This window comes from Labeo rohita, chromosome 12 (assembly GCF_022985175.1).
Source record: "Labeo rohita strain BAU-BD-2019 chromosome 12, IGBB_LRoh.1.0, whole genome shotgun sequence".
Taxonomy (NCBI): Eukaryota; Metazoa; Chordata; class Actinopteri; order Cypriniformes; family Cyprinidae; genus Labeo; species Labeo rohita.
In genome coordinates this window covers 27,258,355-27,276,611 of record NC_066880.1, presented here as the reverse complement: position 1 = coordinate 27,276,611, position 18,257 = coordinate 27,258,355, and the positions used below count along the sequence as shown (strand labels likewise).

Below are 18,257 nucleotides of genomic sequence, written 5' to 3'. Positions count from 1 at the left end.
GGCACGCCCCTTTTGTACCATTGCAGGTCCTTCCAGGGAGCCAGGGCTTTCACACAAGCTCGGTCCACATTGACATGCAGACGGCCGTGACGCCATGCATGAGGCGGAACTCGTGGTTTCAACCAACGCTGAAGGGGTCGCATACGTAGTAAGCCCAATTCCAGCACTGGGGATGCCGAGGCCATAAGACCTAGCATTCTCTGAAACCGCTTGAGGGGGAAGCGGGCTCCGGCCCTGAACGAACCCGCTAATTGTTGTATTAACAGAGCTCGCTCTGGCACAACCATAGCCCTCCTGAGTTGAATCGAAAATTGCTCCCAGAAACGATATTTTCCGGCTGGGGTGCAACATACTCTTGGGCAAATTGACCTTGAGTCCTAGGCACTCTAAGTGGCTGAGGAGAAGGGTCCTGTGAGACAACAGTTCTTCCTCCGACTGGGCCAGAACGAGCCAGTCGTCGAGGTAGTTGAGGATGCGGATTCCCCTCTGTCTCAGGGGGGCGAGAGCCGCGTCCATGCACTTTGTAAACGTGCGGGGAGCCAGGGACAAGCCGAAGGGCAGGACCGTGTATTGATAAGCCACTCCCTCGAAGGCGAATCTCAAGAATCGCCTGTGATGGGGGGCTATCTGGATGTGAAAGTATGCGTCTTTCAGATCCAGCGAGAGAAACCAGTCCCCTGAGCGAACGTGCGAGAGGATCTGCTTCAGAGTTAACATCTTGAACGGCCGTCTCATGAGGGCCTGATTCAAGCGTCTTAAATCGAGAATGGGTCGAAGAGTCCCATCCTTCTTGGGGACGAGGAAGTAGCGGCTGTAAAACCCCGAGTCGCTCTGGGCTGGATGGACCACTTCTATGGCGCCCTTTTCCAGCAATATCATCACCTCTGAGCGCAGGACGTGAGCGTCCCTGCTCATCACCACGGTGGGGACCACGCCGCTGAAACGCGGGGGCCTTCGAGCGAACTGGAGTGAGTAGCCTCTTTTTACTATCCCCAATACCCAGTCTGACACTCCGGGGATGGCCTGCCAGGCCTCTGCCCGAGTGGCCAAGGGTATAATTGGTTCGGGCGGTTAGCCATCGCAATGGCACGAGACACCCTTTATGATTGGAAGAGGAAATTTGCTCTCTTTTTGAGGATGTTTGTGTTTTATTTTGTTCGCTGTCACAGCGACTGTTTGTATGGGCGCAAGACACATGGACCCAGTATTCACAACAGCTTTTACACAAAACACACCGCCCTCGGCACCCGGCATTGAGCGAGGTGCTTGGAGGTTCAGCAGAGGCCTCTTGGGGGGTGGTCCGGCCAGCGCGAGACTTTGCCCCCTCCTCTTCCTTTCGCCTGGATTAGGACGACGACGGAGGCGCCGGATCCAACGCCAGCTTAGGACGCGGTCCCTGACGCTTGGGGAAGGGGTAACGTCTAGCAGAGCGAGAGCGCAGTCTTGGCTCGGCCTTGGCTGGCTGGGCTGCGGCAGCAGCGGCAGAAGGGGTCGTAGACGCGGGTTTCACCGGCTGCTGGGGCGGTGCAGACTTGGGGCGCGCGGAAGCAGCTGTGGAACTCGAGCGTTTTGGCAGAAAGTGTCGCATAGCCTGGGACGACTTTTGTGCCGCAGAGAAACGCTCAGCGAATCCCTCCATGGACGGCCCAAACAGACCTGTGGGGGAGATCGGGGCATCCAGAAAGGGGACCTTATCCGCATCCTTGATCTCCGTTAACGTGAGCCAAAGGTGGCGCTCGAGCACGACCAAGCTGGCCATGGATCTGCCAATCGCCTGGGCTGTGGCTTTTGTAGCGCGCAGAGCCAGGTCCGTGGCGCTTCGCAACTCTGTCAAAGTGGCAGGGTCCAAGGCAGACTTGTCTGATTGGGCGAGAAGCTTGGCCTGGAACACCTGGAGAATTGCCATCGAGTGCAGAGCTGAAGCAGCTTGTCCGGCCGACGTGTAGGCGCGTCCGGCGAGAGCCGAAGTCGTCCTACACGGCTTAGACGGGTGGGAAGCCTTGGTTTTCCATCCGATGGCAGTGGGCGGGCAAAGGTGGGCGGCCACTGACTCATCCAGGGAGGCAGCTTCTCGTAACCCTTGTCTTCGGCGCCGTCGACAGACGTGAGGGCGGAGGAAGACGAGGCACGCAGGCGCGCTGAGTAGGGGGCGCGCCAGGATCTGGTGAGTTCCTCGTGGACCTCAGGGAGGAACGGAGAGGCCCGCTGGCGAGGGCCTGACGGCGCCCGGCAGGAACCACTCGTCGAGGAGGCTGCGTGGGGGCTCCTCCGGAGGAGACCACTCCAATCCCAGCTCGTCCACAGCTCTGGTCAGAACGCGGAAGAGCTCGGCGTCCATGCCAGTTTTGGACCTGGGATCGCTGGTGTCGGCGGATGGCAGGGGGGCGGGGTCATTGATCGAGCCCGACAGCTCCTCAGCATCCGAAGCAGCCAGTGACATGCTGTCCAGCATGTCATCTTCACTCCCGCCGAAGGAGACCATGTCGCTCGCAGCCGCAGAGGGACACAGATCCGGGCGGGTGAAGAGCACAGGGGAACCCTCTCTTTGTGGAGAAGGCGAGGCACGCGGGGGCTGAGCCGACGTGAGCTCACCTAACTCCGAGCGCTGAGATCCTCTACCCCGCTGTTTCTTCTTCACAGGCTCCTGTGAAGAAGGAAACGGGAGGGCGCGAGGGGCGGAGTCGCGTTCTGAAAAGAACGCTATCCGTGAGCGCAGAGAGGAGAGACTCATATCCCCGCAATGGGGACAATCCGTCTCTTTGAGTGCTGCCTCCGCATGGGGAAGCCCCAAGCAGGAGACGATTACTCACCGTGATTGTCGGCAGCATGCAAGGGGGCCTTGCATGCACGACAAAAACGGCGCGGCATTTGAAACAACGCCTTATTTGCTCTTTTAGCGCGAGAAAATCGCCGGATGGCGGCAGGGGAGGATGCGTTGCAGCCGGCGTCAGCAGGCGGCGAGTCAGCTGCAGAATCACTCCGCTTGCAGGTGCTTGTCACGGCGAGTAGGCTTCTTTCTTGTAAGCGAAGAATCGTCGCTGAAGGAGAAGAAATCTGATTCCCTATGGCGAAGCGGCCGCTTATATAGCCATTGACCCCGCCCCTTCTGGCGGGCTTCGGCGGGCATCTTCGCCATAGGCTCGTGCAGCACCGCTGCCGAGTCATTGGCTCGTTTCGTTTCTCTGCACGATCCAATGGCCGTGCAGTTGCACTGCGTTTATGAAAAAGGCTTCAGTCAAGGAGAAAAAAGGACTTTTTCCCATAGCGTCTAACGACGCAGTACGAGTGTAGTATCGAAAGGGAACAGACATATATATCAACAACACATATATCACTTCAACACATATATCAACATAAATAACCATTTAAAATGACATATTACAGCATTAAATGGCAACTTTACACATACATATGGAAACAAATTAACATTTTGCCTTCCAAACAGGGACAGAATAGCTCAAGGATCTTGATATACTATAAGCAAGATAAGGATGAAATTATAATAAGTTGTTATTATTGTTTTTAATAACTGAGCAGATATAAATAGCATAACATGCCATTTAAATAAAAAAATATATATATTCCATATTGTCAGCTGTGGCTTTATGTCCCATTTTACAACTTTGTTGCATGGTGTCCACATACCTGGAGAGTTACATTTTTTTTTTTGTTTGTTTTTTTTTTTTTTTTTTTAAATAAAACTGAATTTTGTAACAATGAAAATGGATTTCAATTTTAGCATCATACTAAAGTAATAAAAAGAATCTAAAGTAATAAAAATAAATAATATGTTTGACATAATTCATGCATGAAAGGGTTAAATTGAAAATGACAAATGAGACACCCTGTGATGTTGTGGACAAAAAACACACATGGCAGACAGTGACCAAAAACAGTTAGTCCTGAAAATGTACTGTATGAATTACTGTATGCATTTGGCTATAAAATGTGGTTGCTGCGCCTGTAACTGAAATGGCTGCGGACACAACCATATTAATGACTCCACAGGAATGACAACTGTATTCTGTTTTTGTAATTATATTATTAATTTTATATTAGTGCAAAGGCAATAAAATCAACACATATACAAATAAATACAGTTGGAAAGATGCAAGCTTGCTTTCAAAAGCTCAAAGTAAAGATAAGCAGTCAATTTAATACACTTCAATTAAATCCAATTAGTCTAAAAAGAAAACAAATTTAATCTTATAATTCAATCAACCTAATAAAAGAGAGACACCACAATATACTAGAATTGTACATTCCAGGTCTTTTCCAAGTCTTTTCCCAGATTTTCAGAAACTACCAGAAGTGAGTAATAACAGCATCAGATAGCTTACCGACTGTGAGTTGTTGTAGTATGGCACTCTATCCCAAGTGGCAATAAACAGCCATGAGGCAGTGAAGTTCAGATTTGGAAAGTATTTTGTTATGTTGTTTGAGGCTGCTATTAAGAGTCTACCACTGGTGACCTGACGATAGAAGATTGTTCCATTGACAGTATTGTCCATGTTTGTCCAAAGGGGAGCAATGATGTCCCTGTTGAGTTGTGAATGTAAATAGCTGGGTGTTGGCTGTGAAAGAGGCCCATCAAACGTCAAATGGCCGTTGTTATTAACCTGAAACAATTTTAAAAAATAACAAAATAAAAAATAGTAACTCTGCTTGGGACATATTTAAAATGCAGTTTAAAACACAGTCAATGCCAAAAATTAAAAATCACCAAACCAGATATATAGGCTAAGGTAAAAAAATATATAGTCAAATTTTAAAAAGACAGCGTATGTCATGAATCTGGCCGGTGACCTTTGGTCCGCTCACCACCAGATGTCGCTCTCTCGCACTGTCACATCACACAGACTGTTGCACTACGCCCTGGACTACGTCTCCCATCAGCCATCGCGCTGATGGCGCCAGCACCTGTGGCCAATTCGCAAACATGTTGCTCAAGTGAACGTGGGCCTTGTTTGAGTCTGAATAGTATTCTTGTAGTGTCCATACCTGTATAATGTCCATCAGGAAAGCTGCTAGAATACTGGGTCAAACAAGGATCCAGAAGCTTTCCCGATGGATGATGGGAGACGTAGTCCGGGGTGTAGTGCAACAGTCTGTATGATGTGAAAGTGCGAGAGCGACATCTGGTGGTGAGCGGACCGAAGGTCACCGGCCAGATTCATGACAGCATAAGAATGGGAAGAACTGAATGGTTGAGCTTAGGAAATATGTTAAATGTGCTCCTATTATGCTTTTTCAAATATGACCTTTCATGCAGTGTGTCATGTAGCTGTATGTGAACATAAACTATCTACAAAGTTGTGAAGCCCACAGTGCACGATAAATAAAGTTATTGTCTATACAAAAATAAGAGTCGGCTCACAATGGACCTTTCTCACATTTCCAGGTTTCTCATAGCAGAAGTCCGAAAGCAGTGAATGGGAGAGTACTACAAATATATTTTTTTGAATTCCCATTTGGTCAGACAGCACAAGAAAAACTACGCGATAGTGTTTTCACGACTTTCAATCAAAGGAATAAAAATGAGAGAGACTGATATCAGCAGTCAGAAGAGAGAACAATGTCAGATTTACCATCCCTCCCATAGACGTCACATTAGAAACACCCTCGCATAGCGTTAACTAGTTTTTTTGTAACTTGTTGAAAAGGTGATATAATACAAATTATAATGTTATAAATGTACATACATATTTTTAAAATTTAAAATATAAAAAATTTGAAAGGATTTATGATGATGACCATTGAAACGCGTCATCACAGGCTTGTGAAAAGGGTCCATTGCCTGACTTCGAATCTTATTCTGTTACGGCTATACGTCACAAAGTAACATATTTGCATAATGTCCATCCACGTTCTACGTAACATTTCCATGTGGTTTATGTCATGTCGAGAAGACGCTGTATCCTACGCTGTGAGAGAATTTTTTTTTTTTAATATTCACTTCCAAAAGTTGAATCTACAAAGACTGTAACGTTATTTTCTAGCGATCGTTCAAAATATGTAGTTGTGTATGTTATGTTGTGTAACAACCCTGCACATGTCTTGCTAACCAGCTAAATCACGCATCTGTAGTTCTGTTGTTCAGCTGTGGACCCACTGTCCACTGTCTAACTCCAGCTCGAATTGGTAAGGTAAAATCGATGCTATCTTTTCTATGTATTGACAAGTCTCCAGGGCTGTCACTCAGTAATGGCAATGGGCGTATCATTTTCCGACACGCGCTGTACGTGGTAAACCAATCATAAAGGACTGTGCCATCAGAGCATACCAATCAGAGCAGTGAGGGTTCACGGAAAGGAGGGGTTTGGAGTGACTGATTCTTCGAACTGCTTTACACGAGTCGTTTACGAATCATTTAGAAATGAGGTAAAATTAAATCTATCTTCGGAGAAAACCAAAGTATTTTTTGACCTTGCATACATGTAAACCTGTTTTAGGAGACTCATAAAACAATATTAGCAACCTTTAAAATGGCATAATAGGAGCACTTTAAACGTGTAATTTGTGTATAAGATAAAATATAGAATGATATTATAGTTATTATGTTCGTTGTTGAGATACTGAAACTGAAAAAAAATCTGCCTCATTGTGGGGTATGGAGTGAACTATGAATACTTTCTTAATGCACTGTAAACACACATACAGATAATTTATAAAGACAATATTCTTACATAAATCTGTTGATAAATATGTCCAAAATATACGTAGGGCTTTTTCAGTAATATTACTGGAGAGCTTCCATCATCTTGAACGGGATTCTTTATGTCTGTATTTCCAAATGGGTAGAAAAGCTCTGAAAATATAGATGTTGGGGAGGGATTAATAATAAATACATAAAAACTACAGTGATGTCTATAGACTGTCTACAGGCCGTCTGATGCACATACTGCATTCAACTATTGCTTGAACTGACAGAAATTAAGTAATTCAGTAATTTCACTCTGCTAACGACTATTACGCACAGGACTGCACAGGTTTAATCACTCTGCTCTAAAACAACACACAAAAAACAAATATATACAACATTTTTAGGTGTACCCAAATGTGATGATGTGGGGTACCTGCTCCTAAACATCAAGTTCAACAAAATAAAAATGTTTCATGGCTAGAATGAGCTGCAAAGTGTATCGTATTTTACACTAATAGTAGAAAATATATGTGAAGTCAGGGGAAACTACACCTTATGGGGTGTTTGGGTAATTGTCAGGGTTAGGGAAAATGTCACTGGTGTTCAAAAACACTGGAACAAAAGAAACATTAAGACATTTTTCTCCAAATACCTTCTTTTGTGTTCCACGGATATAATAAAGTCATAAAGGTTTGGAACGACATGAGAGTACAATATATATATATATATATATATATGACAGAACTATAAGATACGTCGGAAAAGTCTATAAGATACTTTGGTTAACATTCCTCAGTTGTCGAAGGTGGTCTTATTCAAATAGCTAGCTATCTAAGTAGATACCGAAACAGCTTACTGGATGACAGCTTAAGACTTAGACAGCTCATAACAAACTGTCTGCATGTATTCTTTTCAGTTTTTTTTTAGCTGTTAGACATGCCAGAAACTACATGAAAAAAAAAAAAAAAGAAAAGAAAAGAAAAAAGATGTCCCCTAATAAATGCTTTTAAAATATTGCTCATTGTTATTTCATGTTAGCTTTTATATCCGCCTATGCACCCATTCATGTACATTTCCTTCTGTGTGTTCATGCATACCTATATCTTCATTGCACAGGAAGCTGCTGTCCTTATCTTCACCATCAGATGTAAAATTCACAAATCCAATTTCTGATCCATTAATGTTCTGCAAGATCCAGTTTTGCAATTTGGAGACTCTAGCATAGCTGTCAGGTGCAATTCCAGTGCCACAAAATGACCCAAAAGTAGTGACACCAGCTAAGATCCATACAGAACCCTGCTTACACTGTAATGGACCACCAGAATCTCCCTAAACATGAAAAAGCGATATATGAAGTAATATTAAAATATTAATTTGACACCACATGAGCTATATGGAACAGATGTTCTCCGAAGAAAGCTTTCATTTACTGTATATCATGGTAAGTGCATGTACTTTTGTTACTGAATAAAGTGACAATAAGCTGCAATATGGTCATCCTGAATCTACTTCATAGCTGAACATGTTAAAAAGGACCTCTTTGGAACTTCAGCATTCAACAATAGTCATAATTTGTAACATACAAAACATGTTCCTTCGCCAGTCTCTCTTCCAGCACAAATCAGATTTGGAGTGATTGTTTTGTCCCAAAGTGGGGAGTCTTGTAACCTGCAGTTACACTCCTTATTCCCCACTACCTTCATCTTTACTTCCTGCAGAGTTCCAGAAGCACCTAAGTGTTGTCCAAAAAAAAAAAAAAAAAGAAAGAAAGAAAGAAAGAAAGACAGACAGACAGACAGACAGACAGACAGAAAGAAGATGGCTTTTGAGATATTCTGATGAAAATGTGGATCACTGTATGATTCACTTAAAGTACAGACTAAAAACGCACATTAAACGCACACATTAAAAGATAAAGGCTGAATGAACTTTTTAAGATGATGAAAGATCATTTCCTGAAAGAAATGCACACTATGGATGCATGCATTTCATAAACATAACGTGTGTTTATTATCAATGTGACCCTGGACCACAAAACCAGTCATAAGTGTCAATTTTTCAAAAACAAGCTTTATACATCATCTGAAAGCTGAATAAATAAGCTTTCCATCGATGTATGGTTTGTTAGGGTAGAACAATATTTGGCCGAGATACAACTATTTCAGTATATGGAATCTGAGGGTGCAAAAAATTCAAAATATTGAGAAAATTGCCTTTAAAGTTTTCCAAATTAAGTTCTTTGCAATGCATATTACTAATCAAAAAATAAGTTTTTATATATTTACAGTAGGAAATGTACAAAATGTCTTCATGCAACATGATCTTTACTTAATTTCCTAAAGATTTTTGGCATAAAAAAAAATCTATAATTTTGACCCATACAATGTATTTTTGGCTATTGCTACAAATATACCCCAGTGACTTAAGACTGGTTTTGTGGTCCAGGGTCACATATGAACTTTCAAGACAAAATGGAATGAACTTAATTTTTTTTCTGAGTTATTTGGTTTGTTACTGATATTAAACTTTTGTCTTTTTGCAAATAAAATGCATGTAAAGAGTAAATGCATATTGTCAGTTTCAATAAATTTAGTCAAAGATTTGGTCAATAAAAAGTATTCATGTGCCAAGTTTGAATTCAGAGCTTTGTTATTATTATTTTATATATTTTTTGTAAATAATAAATTCAGTGTAAAAAGCAAACAAACTAAATAAATGATGGAAGAAGTAAAATAAATATGTGAATATATTCAAACAATATATCTGGTTGCCATGACAGCCTCGCAAGCTTGCATGCAAGAAATAACGTGAATTAGTGAATTTCATTATGTTTGCAAGAATAAAGCCTTCCGAAAACATAATAATACGTGGGGTAAATAACCAACTGAATACATAAAAAAAAAAAAAAAAAAAAAAACATTAATATGTTAATCAGGAGCTGATGCAATGTTGAAGACTTGGAACTGTAAAACATTATGAATATAAAAAAGAATTAGGGAGAATCAATAAATTAAATGATTCAATAATTTATTGCTATTGTGTGAATAATGCAATATATAATAATAATGTAATAATGCATTCAATAAAAATGTAACTCTCATTAAGAGGATTTTAATACGCAGGCTAATTTGATATGTAATCAGCTACTACCCAGAACTGGTCAGGTTATAGCATGTGGATCCTTAAAAAAATATAGGAAAATACATTGCCAAAAGTGTCCCACTTTACCAATATACAACTAGTTTACAAAATAATGTAGCATAGTTTGAAGTACTAATTACATAATGCAAATTACATATACACTGTAAAATCTAATTAGTTGGGCTTACTTAAAAAAAGCATGCAAACCGATTGCCTTAAAAAAACTAAATGAAATAGGAATAGTATGTTGTACTGACAAATGCTTAGTTAGTATAGTTTACTTACACAAGAGTTCTAGTAACTAAAAAAGAACTGTAGGGGGTACTTAATCATTTACTTTAGGCTTATGCTTGACTTAGTATAGCTACTCACTCACTCCCAGAGTGGATTGTGGTATGAATAAATTATGCAATTGCTTTGTTTTACTGTTACTGTATTTATTTGCAAATTTTATTTACTGACTTGTGTCAGTAGTAGCACAACAAAAAGAGAAAATAAAATAATATAATGGTTATTGTCAAAATTAATAAAAATAAACAAAATTGAATTGTTACCATTGTTGTGATTCACGTGCTGAATGAACCCACAGATATTAAAGGATTGTCCCAACCCAGTAAAGTTAATGAAATTGTAAAAGATCATTAATAAATATAAAAAAAATACATCGGCTAAAGAATTAAAAGATTTAGCTAATTAGAAGATCAGAATTAAAAGGTTACCTTCTAAAATCAACCTACTTATTACTTTTCTTCCCTTGAAATAAAAAATTATGATTTCATGTTGCATTGCTGCATCAATAGGAAGAAAATTATAATAAGAAAAACAAAGCTCCAAGTGTCCAACCAAAGGGAACATTAATTACTATAATGGTAAGTAAAAAAAAAAAAAAAAGACAAACAAACAACATTTTACGAAAATCAACATCAATTTATGAAGTCAGCTTATGTGATGTTCTCTCAAATATATAGTTGTATTGAAACAACTTTCAAAATGACTTTGGGAAATAAGTGAATGTAACTAGTGAAAAATAACTGCAGATTAACAATTGCCACCTCAAAAACGTTTATTTTCTTCTTCTTCTGTTGTTACTTTGCAAATTAGCAACATATTAGTGCCCTGCTGCCTCGCACTGGTTTATTAGTGTCATTGGTTCCTTTGTGGATACTTGAATATTTTAAGTAAACATCACTCAAAGCAGTAAGTAAATTGTTACTCGCTTGAAAGTAGCTGTAACTTAATAAAACCTAGTAAGTATAGCAACTAAGTAAAGATAACTAATTATATCTAAGTAAGGTAAACTATTGGAGTTTACAGTGAGTCAAACTGAAGATCATTACCTAAAAAGCCAGGTTCTCCCCATCCAGTGGACCAGCAGGTGGTGCCATTGTGAAAGGCACTGTCATTACCAGCCAGACAGATCGGGCTGATGTAGTTGGTGAAGTTGACTGGCTTGCTCAGTCTCAGCAAGGCGATGTCATTAATAAGCTGTGAGTGGTTATAGTCTGGATGTATAATGATGGATCGGATTCCTCGAATCACCTTTTGTGGGTTAGAGACTGACATATTTTGGCTCTGTCTACCCAGATAAACAGTCCAGTAACTGGCTGAGGATCTGAATGAGAAAGCAAAGACTCTCAGTGAGATAGCTCTAAGAGTAAGACTGCATCGATTTATATTTGATGTATACATCTAATTTATATTCTTACATGTAGTAAAAGCAGTGAGCTGCAGTGAGCACCCATTCCTGGCTGATTAGGGACCCTCCACAGATGTGATAGCCAAAATATTGTAGATTGACCTGCCAAGGCCAGTTCCCCACAGCTGCATCCTCTCCCTCTACAGCAGGAATGCTAAGTGAGGAAATCCCACAGCGCTGGGCTGAGCAGAAGAGCGAAAATTGTAAAAACTTCACTTAATTTGAGATATTTTTTTTATACTTCAAATATATTATTACCTTTTATAGTTTTTCTTGTGACACCTAGGAATTAAAAAGAGAGAGTGAGAGAGGAAATTGAAAATAAACAAATAGTTCAAACAGAATATGTCAAGATGAATCACGTGCTACGCATCCTTTAACAATCAAATACTAAAAGGACAAGCAAAAATATATAAGCATTAACAAATTACTTAACAGACCATGAATAACCATGATTACATATGTGTTAAATGTCACTGTAGTAATATATGTCTGTATTTTGTAACATTCATTGCCCGGTCATTGACCGATAATATTTCATAATATTTAAGTAGTTTCTATCGTTTTGATGCATACTTTTTTACTTGCTTTAGAAACATCACAGTAAACACTGCTAACAGAGGTTAGACAATTACATTTTAAAGTAGCTGTCTGGAAACAAACCTGGAAAGACACATGAGGATTTAGCGAGCAAAATAAGAGATTCTTAGTGCAATCAGTGAATTAAATCAGAAGAGCAGACCAAAAATGCATAGTATGTCTTTTTTTTTTTTCATATTGTTATAGCGGCACACAAAGGAAAAATGAAAACATTAAGAAAAGAATGCAGTGGACTGACAAGAGCTCTAGAATGTGTTTTACCATGTCACATTAAAGGGATAGTTCTGTCATTAATTATTCCCACTCATGTTCTTCCAAACCCGTAAGACTTCCGTTTATCTTCAGAACACAAGTTAAGATATTTGTAATTAATATCAGAAAGATAAAGACATAACTGAAGTGACTCAAATGGTTCAACCTTAATTTTGTGTGGCGGAAGTTTCCTGACTTCCGCATCAGTCTTTAAGTTTGGCCTCTGCTGACAGGTAGGCTAATGATTTTACTAAGAACTCAACAGTGCACCACATTTTTCCAATGTAAACCTGTAGTGAAAAATAGAACTTCAGAGCGTTTCCTAAGTACGAGGTGCAAATTTGCCAGACATCACTGCAAACAACAAACCTGCTCTGATAATATTAGCTATTAAATTACAGCTATTAAAATGCATATTTGAATTTATTTATTAATATACCAACCTAAAGTACTTTAGTCACTACATTAAACCAGTGATTGTAAGCTGAAAGCATATAACTGCTTATTACAGAGATAAGATAAAAGCTTTTAAAACTGTTGCAAAATTCCTGATAGACCATCCCTGTTTTAATGATTTACATCCCTAGCAAAATTAAACATTTGGGAATCACTGTGTTACAAGTACACACACAAGGACGGGTCTTCTTAAGGAAAAAAAGATTTACGCAATTTCATTAAAAGTAAAATTCCATCAAATTAAACTGAATAATCCTTATGCATTTTAACTGAATAACCGAACAATCGTTAGTCAGTTATTTAATTAAAATATATAACGATTATTCAATTCAATTTGATGTAATTTTACTATTAATTAAATAGCCGTGAAACTTACTGATGAGAATTATCAGCATCAGAGTTTTCAGAAATTCCATTGTAATGTAAGCAGCTTCAGTTGGCTCTCTTACAATGTAGACTTTGCATCTGAGAAGAAAATAAATGTAGAAATATAGAAACATCAATATATAGCATAGCAATACATCCATTACATTTCTATAAAGTTCATATGTACTGAAAGACATACTGCATACCTGCAGTATGTTCAACGGCTGTTTTTTGTGTATAGTCCTCTGTTCACTAATGATATATGATACTATGCAAACCATCACATTCTCATATTCAGTGACCATTGCACTCCAAATATGGCCATAGTACTGAATGAATTTGCATATTAGGTTGCAGTCATGCTTTTTACCTGTCCTCTGAATACTAAGGAAACTTTAGAGCACATACAGCAAACTGCAAGTATCACATTTAATGGATAATAATTTTAAATGTTTTTTTTTAATTATTTATTTAGTTCAGTTGCATGTATTTCATTAGTTTTAGTCCTTTTAGTACAAGTTATCAAGTAATCAAGTTAAACTATATTTTAGTTAATGATCATTTCATTTCATGTTTTTTATTGGTTTTAGTGTTTTTTATTAACTATATTAACCCTAGTTAATGCAGTTAATGCATATTAAATAATCTCTATTTTAATTATGATTAGGTGTGCTGTCCATTCTTTTTCAGTGCAAAAGATGGTAAATTTGAATGTTGTGAAATTCAAAATAACATTCTTACTTCAGTTCTGAATGGTTCACAGCTCACAGTTTTCATTTGCTTAAGTTCCCTGGAAAACAAAGAGCCCAGGTACCATGTGGGTTTCTGAGGAATAAATAGCCATTAGATTTGCAAAAGTTGTCAAGGTTCATGGTATAAATGCTTTAAAAAACATTTTCATAAGGCAGTTCTTTGAAAAGAATTTGATTGTTTTGTATGTTAGTTGAGCTCCTAGAAGGAGTAGGTGTCTTCTCTTCTCAGGTGTTGGGTCATCTCAAATCTTCATAAGAGAGTGGATTCAGACTGAAGCTTGTGTGTGATTTCTTGCCTCAGGATGCCCATCCCAGGGCAGAAACAACACAGCAAACAGAAAAAAAAAAAAAAAGCATAGCTGCTGTTAAAAACATTTCAAGGAAATAATGATGGTGTGCATTTGATCAGATATAAATGGAGTACAAGGTTATGAGATACTATACATAATGTGAATGCTTGGCTAAAGATGTGTCTTTAATCTAGATATAAACAGAGAGTGTGTCTGAACTCCGCACATTATCAGGAAGGCTATTCCAGAGTTTAGGAGCCAAATGCAAAAAAAAAAGGTCTACCTCCTTTAGTGGACTTTGGTATTCTAGGTACGACCAAAAGTCCAAAGTTTCATGACCTTAAGGAGTGCAGGAGCTAAACCATTTAGGGCATTATAAGTGTCAGGATTGTGTTCGGTTTTGTCTTGTTTTTCCTAGTCTTTTTCCCTTCTGTTTCTAGTGTATTGGTTTAGTCCTTGTCTCCCCCCTTGGTTTTGTTTAGTTTTGGTTTCTTCCTGCCCATATTTGTACTTCCCCTTGTTTGCTCGTTTGTGACCACTCCCCTGTTTCTGTGTATTTAAGTTTGGTTGTGCCCCTGGTCTTTGTTGGTGATTGTATTGTTTCTTGGTGTGGTTCTTCGTGGTTGCTGTTTCCCTGCTGGTGTCCGTCATATTATGTTCTTTTTGGACTGTTTTAATAAACTTGTATTGATTGGATCTCCGCTCTTCTCCTGCGTTATTCCCCGCACACGACGACATACCCGTGACAGAATCACCGACCGCTATACAAGATGTTTCGGGCTGAGGAGAGGATCAGAAGCCTTCGACAGGCGGAGAGGCCGTTGGAACGGTATGTGGAGGAATTTTTGAGCTTTTACCATCTGGTGAGCTGGAGCGATGCGATGATTAACACGTGTTTCTTAATGGGGCTAAAGGATGATTCTCTGGTCTGTTCGATCGCTTATGAGGAACGCTGCAAGCCGGTTGCAGAGTTTATCAACCATGTCCTTGCTCTTTGTAATTCCAATTTCTGTGTCGAAGTGGAAGACTCCGATCTTCCCCCCATTAACAAACATGTGGCCGCTCCAACTCACCACCAGCCAGCTTCCTCCACGTGCAGTTCCAGCGGGCTTGTTCCCTCCTGTCCTCCCTTGCTCACCCCCATTCTCCATAGTTCCTCCCTCATCCTCAGTCCAGAGCCCGCGGCCAGCTTCCGGAAGCCGCCGCCCGTGGTTAGGATGGCCCATGTGCTGGACCCACCAGTGATGTCAGCACGGGCAGCTAATATCCGAGTGGCAGCTCCTGTGCGCACCCCAGTACCCGCGGCCAGCATTCGGACTCTGCCCACAGCTCACAATACGGCGGCTACTCGCAAGAAGCGCCGTAAAGTTGCAGCTGTTGTTCCCAGGTCAAGTGAAGCTTCTAAGTCAAGTCAAGCTACAGCTGCTGTTTCTGAGTCTAGTCAAGATATGGCTGCCACTCCAGAGTCAAGCAAGATTACAGCACTCGTTCCTGCAGCTGTGTTTCCTGAGTCAAGTCAAGTTTCCGAGTCCAGTCAAGTTACTGCTGCGTTTCCTAAGTCAAGTTTCCGAGTCCAGTCAGGTTACAGCTGCGTTTCCTGAGTCAAGTTTCCGAGTCCAGTCAGGTTACAGCTGCGTTTCCTGAGTCAAGTTTCCGAGTCAAGTCAAGTGGCAGCTGTGTCTACTGAGTCAAGTCAAGCTACAGTTATGTTTTCTGAGTCAAGTCAAGCTGCAGCTGCGTCTTCTGAAGCAAGTACAGTCACAGCTGTTTCCCATGAGTCAAGCCAAGCTATAGCGGACGTTCCAGAGTCAAGTCACGTCACGGCTGAGTCAAGTCACATCACGGCTGAGTCAAGTCACGTCACGGCTGAGTCAAGTCACATCACGGCTGAGTCAAGTCACGTCACGGCTGAGTCAAGTCACGTCACGGCTGAGTCAAGACAAGTTCCTGGTGCGTCTCCTGAATCAAGTCAAGTTGTGACTGTGCCTACTGAGTCCAGTCAAGTTGCAACTGTGTTTCCTGAGCCAAGTCAAGCTTCCGAGTCAAGTCCAGCCAAAGCTGTCATTTCTGAATCTAGTAAAGTCACAGTTGTTCCCCATGAGTCAAGCCAAGTTATAGCGGGGGTTCTTGAGTCCAGTCACATTACTGCTATGATTCCTGAGTCAAGTCACATTGCAGCGGCACTTCCTGAGTTGTCAAGTTGCGGCTGCATTTCCCGAATCAAGCCAAATGACAGCTGTGTTCCCTGTGTCAGAATCAAGTCAAGCTGCAGCTGCGTCTTCTGAGGCAAGTCATGTTGCAGCTGGGTTTACGGAGTCAAGTCAAGTTACGGCAGCGCTTCCCGAGTCCAGTCAAGGAACAGCTACGCTCCCCGAAGCAAGCCAAGTCAGAACTGTAATGTCTGAGTCAAGTCAAATTACAGCTGTCGTTCCGGTCTCAAGTCAAGTTACAGCCATCTTTCATGAGCCAAGCACTGACAAGATGGCCGTCACATCAGCCCAGCCAGCTCCCACTAACACCGCGTCAGTCTAGCCACAGCCTGCTCAATCCATCTCAGCCAAACCACAGCCTGTTCCCATCAGGTATTCTGCTCCTGAGTCTGCACCCGTCGTGGCCGCCCTTCCAGATGCGGTTCCTGAATTAAGTTACATTACAACTACCAACCCTGTCAAGTCACCTTTGATCCTCATAAGCCAAGTCAAGTCTCGTCTGACTGTCCAGAGGCCCGCCATGTCTTGTCTAACGGCCCAGGGCCTCGCTATGTCTCGTCCCCCCGCGATCATGATGGCCTGCAAAGAGACCCTGCCACCCGCTACCGCTATTCCCTTAATGGCGGTTGCCATTTGGTGTGTGTGGGCTGCACACTGTGTTCCTGACGTCACTTCTGTTCACAAGTCTGCTCCCGAGGTCACGTCTGATCACAAGCCTACGCCAAAGGTCTCGTCTGGTCACAAAACTGCCACCGAGGTCTCTTCTACTCACAAGTCAGCCACTGAGATCCCGTCTGGTTTCAAGTCCGCTCCCGAGGCCTCATCCGCCAGAGAAGCCGCGCCCATGCCCCCAGAGGTGTCAGCTCCGGCTGTAGAGCCTCTTATGGGGCCGGCGTTCACCCATAAACTCTCTGCTTCTCCCTCTCTTCTGTCCACCTCCTCTATCCCATGGCCGCCCGAACTATACCCTGGGCCATGGCTCCCAGACCTCCCTGACCCGCCATGGCCGCCCGAACTATACCCTGGTCCATGGCTCCCGGACCTCCCTGACCCACCATGGCCGACCGGACTATACTCTTGGCCATGGCTCCCTGAACTCCCAGACCCGCCATGGTCCCTGGACCCGCCCTGGAGGCATCACCCTGCTTCCCCGATGTCTGCCTTGTGCAGCCTCCAGAACGCCCACCCTCCCACCCCGATGTATTTAGTTACGGCGCGAGTTGTGCCTTAGAGGAGGGGGGGGGGGGTAATGTCAGGATTGTGTTCGGTTTTGTCTTGTCTTTCCTAGTGTTTTTCCCTTCTGTTTCTAGCGTATTGGTTTAGTCCTTGTCTCCCCCCTTGGTTTTGTTTAGTTTTGGTTTCTTCCTGCCCATATTTGTACTTCCCCTTGTTTGCTCGTTTGTGACCACTCCCCTGTTTCTGTGTATTTAAGTTTGGTTGTGCCCCTGGTCTTTGTCGGTGATTGTATTGTTTCTCGGTGTGGTTCTTCATGGTTGCTGTTTCCCTGCTGGTGTCCGTCGTATTATGTTCTTTTTGGATTGTTTTAATAAACTTGCATTGATTGGATCTCCGCTCTTCTCCTGCATTATTCCCCACACACGACAACATACCCGTGACAATAAGTAAGTAGTGATATTTTGTAACTGATACATAACTTTATAGATAGCCAATATGAATTGTAATATTATCAGATTTTATTATCATATAATAAAATATTATATATGATCATTTTTCTTGACGGACTCTAGTAGCAGCATGTGACAACAGTGCAGTACTAACTGTAGCTTGTTTATTGAAGATGCAGGACAACCACCTAAAATTGTATTACAATAGTCAAGTCTTGAGGTTTTT

The 18,257-nt window shown here is 41.6% G+C and overlaps 1 protein-coding gene across 1 annotated transcript in view; it reads right to left on the bottom strand.

Moving 5' to 3' along the window:
- LOC127173896 (uncharacterized) overlaps positions 1-13,393 on the bottom strand; it is a 35,174-nt gene extending 21,781 nt beyond the window's left edge. Inside the window, exons 1-9 of the mRNA XM_051123962.1 lie at positions 13,361-13,393; positions 13,165-13,253; positions 11,739-11,762; positions 11,491-11,662; positions 11,122-11,396; positions 8,227-8,375; positions 7,741-7,972; positions 6,687-6,808; positions 4,341-4,619 (exon numbers count right to left, since the gene is read on the bottom strand). Coding sequence (XP_050979919.1) covers positions 4,341-4,619; positions 6,687-6,808; positions 7,741-7,972; positions 8,227-8,375; positions 11,122-11,396; positions 11,491-11,662; positions 11,739-11,762; positions 13,165-13,204 — 1,293 coding nt within the window. The 5' untranslated portion in view covers positions 13,205-13,253; positions 13,361-13,393. The remainder of the gene's footprint in view (positions 1-4,340; positions 4,620-6,686; positions 6,809-7,740; positions 7,973-8,226; positions 8,376-11,121; positions 11,397-11,490; positions 11,663-11,738; positions 11,763-13,164; positions 13,254-13,360) is intronic.
- Positions 13,394-18,257: the final 4,864 nt, after the last annotated feature.